We start from the raw sequence: 2,350 nt of genomic DNA on the forward strand, positions 1-2,350 counted from the left end.
TATATATATATATATATATATATATATATATAAAGAAAAGAAAATACAATGCAATGCAATCTACTCACAATAATGAATTAAATTGATCTCTTTCGTACACTGAAGTTTTTCTCTGTGACATCACATGCCTTTGCCCATCTCTTTACAATATCACACTGAGCTGTGTAAGCCCAGGGCCTTTGTGAATACCCTCTGAGCATCCTCAGCCAGCGTGCTGAGGAAAGTAGTGAGAGCTCTGTAGGTGCAGGCAAAAGAGAGGGATGATGCTATTGGTAATCCAAATAATGGAATGAATCTGAGCCCTTCCTCCGCTGCCATTAAAACAACGTGAAGTGTAGACACCTGCAGCAAGTTCAGGACAACCTCTCTGCTTATTTCTTTTACAGCCAGAGGTGATTTCATCTCTGCTGTTAGATCATCCAAAGGCACACGTGCACTAACAGCAAGACTCTGCAGTGATTTGGGATCAAGACCAAAAGCATTTCTGTACTGAATGGCTTTAGTAACCAGCATGGACAGATCGACAACAACAGAGAGCCCAGGAAGTGGCACAGCTGCTCCGAGGGCAGATAAAGCAGCAAAGTACTTTACTTTTGACTGGAGAGCCTCTTTCTTCTTCTTGATGATCTCAAGATTAAAATTGGGCAAGGCTAACAGGAGAGTGTCTCTCTTGTGTGCAGGAAGCTCTCTCTCCAGGGTCTCCTGTAACAGATGGAAGTCATACAGCTGGAGATCAAAGCTGGACACCAGGAAGACATGTGGAGACTAAACCTGGTGCTTTTCAAGACCTGTGTCACAAAGAGAAGAGAGAAGTTACTCACAGAAACCCTTTGCAGGTCAGACACAAGCACAGGCCAGTTTGAGCACGGAGGGATGATCGTCATGCCAACAGACCCAGTGAGCTTCGTCTGTGTTCATATGACTCGTTCTCTGACCTATAGTAATATGACGTCTGTTGCATAAGCCTTTGAGTTGACTCATTTCTCACCCTGACCTCAGGCTCACCTTGAAGGCAGTCGGTCCTGATTTCTGCAAGGGTCTTTTCTGCGTTGAACTCTCTTCGACTTCTTCTTGTATTACCGATGTCCTGGTCAATCTTTGAGCGAACGAAGTAGAACTTTTTCTTCATATCCCGAATCGCCTTAGCGACCTTCACATCATTTTCTCTGAAGCGGTCAGCTGAGACGATGATGAAGAAGTCAAATCTTTCAAAGCCGACATGCTGCAGGTACTTGTCAGCTGGAAAATTGTTGGTGCCAATACCAGGAAGATCCCACAGTGTGACATTGGGAAAGTTTGGATGGGGGTATGAACGAACCTCCATGGTGGTTTCTTTATAACCAGTAGGGGCGGCACGCTCGTCCGTGTTGTCAACGCCTCTAAAGGCGTTCACGAAGGTGGATTTCCCAGAGCCAGACTCTCCTGTGAAGGCGATGTTTAGCTGGACATCATCCAGCTCTTTCAAATAAGCATTGATCTTTGCAACTGCTGCGCCAGCTCCATGCGCTTGCAGCTCTACTTTACACATTTCTATATGTTCTCTTTCTAATGGATCATCCATGGCTCTCCTTGAACAATAAGACAAAAATGAAGTCATTCCACTTTGCAGAAAACATACGTTTATGCTTAGTAATATTATATCATTTCCAAAGTTCAGCAATTTAATTGAAACATGTACTCCTCTTTATTTGAAACATGTGTAGGCTACCCTTTAAGTTCAGCCATTATTAACTAATTAAATAAGATAATATGCTGAACGTAGCTGTATAGCTGTGAGGCACTAGCACTGGGAAGTCACACATATTTACTGGATAGTAAACAGGAGCAACTTTAATATATTATACAGAACAATATATTTCAATTCACAGTAACTGTTCCTTACCGTATGAGGATCTTAGAACGTTGTTACTCGGCAGGAAAGTTGAACGTCTTTGCTGTGCTGTCTTACGGGTTCACATTTCAGTTTCTTAGATAGGCAATGAAGTGACCTGCTTCCTGCAGGGAGCAACAGGGAATCTGAGCCAATCAGTTGGAAGCACCTGGTTACAAGAAATGCAGAGAGGCGGGCTGTGTGTAAAGAGCTGGTTTTATTCTCATTACATTTCAGTGACCTCAAATAAAAATGTAAAAAGGGAGCTGGGTGTAAATATGAGAGCAAAGCAACCTCGATATCATCTCAGTGATTCGGTCAGTCTCCTTCTCTTCCGTCTTGACTCGTGTCCAGCCTTCATTCAGCACCCCCAACCCTCCTATGCATTTGTATTGACAGTGTTAGAAATCATATTGATGATCAGCGATCAGTAAAAGGACCATGTTTACAAGAATGAAGATCTTTTCCTTGTTTTTTATT

General features: G+C 42.9%; 2 protein-coding genes across 2 annotated transcripts; both read right to left on the reverse strand.

The window, feature by feature from the left end:
* On the reverse strand, positions 1-759 carry LOC307027858 (interferon-inducible GTPase 5-like; the record flags this gene model as incomplete). Its single annotated transcript, XM_079696211.1, has 1 exon — positions 1-759. A coding segment is annotated over one exon (609 nt), but the record flags the coding sequence as incomplete, so codon positions are not given.
* LOC307027857 (interferon-gamma-inducible GTPase 10-like) lies at positions 622-1,963 on the reverse strand. Its single transcript, XM_079696210.1, has 3 exons — positions 1,883-1,963; positions 1,006-1,568; positions 622-788 (listed from the first exon to the last, which is right to left on the reverse strand). Exons 2-3 carry the CDS (start codon positions 1,559-1,561, stop codon positions 766-768), a joined length of 579 nt encoding a protein of 192 aa, XP_079552336.1. The 5' UTR covers positions 1,562-1,568; positions 1,883-1,963; the 3' UTR covers positions 622-765.
* Positions 1,964-2,350: the final 387 nt, after the last annotated feature.

Source organism: Notothenia rossii (genome assembly GCF_949606895.1).
Source record: "Notothenia rossii genome assembly, contig: scaffold_395, whole genome shotgun sequence".
Classification (NCBI taxonomy): domain Eukaryota; kingdom Metazoa; phylum Chordata; class Actinopteri; order Perciformes; family Nototheniidae; genus Notothenia; species Notothenia rossii.

What these genes read in the sequence shown, in the direction of transcription:
- LOC307027857 (XM_079696210.1), bottom strand. Translation starts at nt 1,561, where the DNA reads ATGGATGATCCATTAGAAAGAGAACATATAGAAATGTGTAAAGTAGAG. An exon ending in CAGGACCGACTGCCTTCAAG is followed by an intron (nt 789 to 1,005) that starts GTGAGCCTGAGG and finishes TTTGTGACACAG; the next exon opens with GTCTTGAAAAGCACCAGGTT.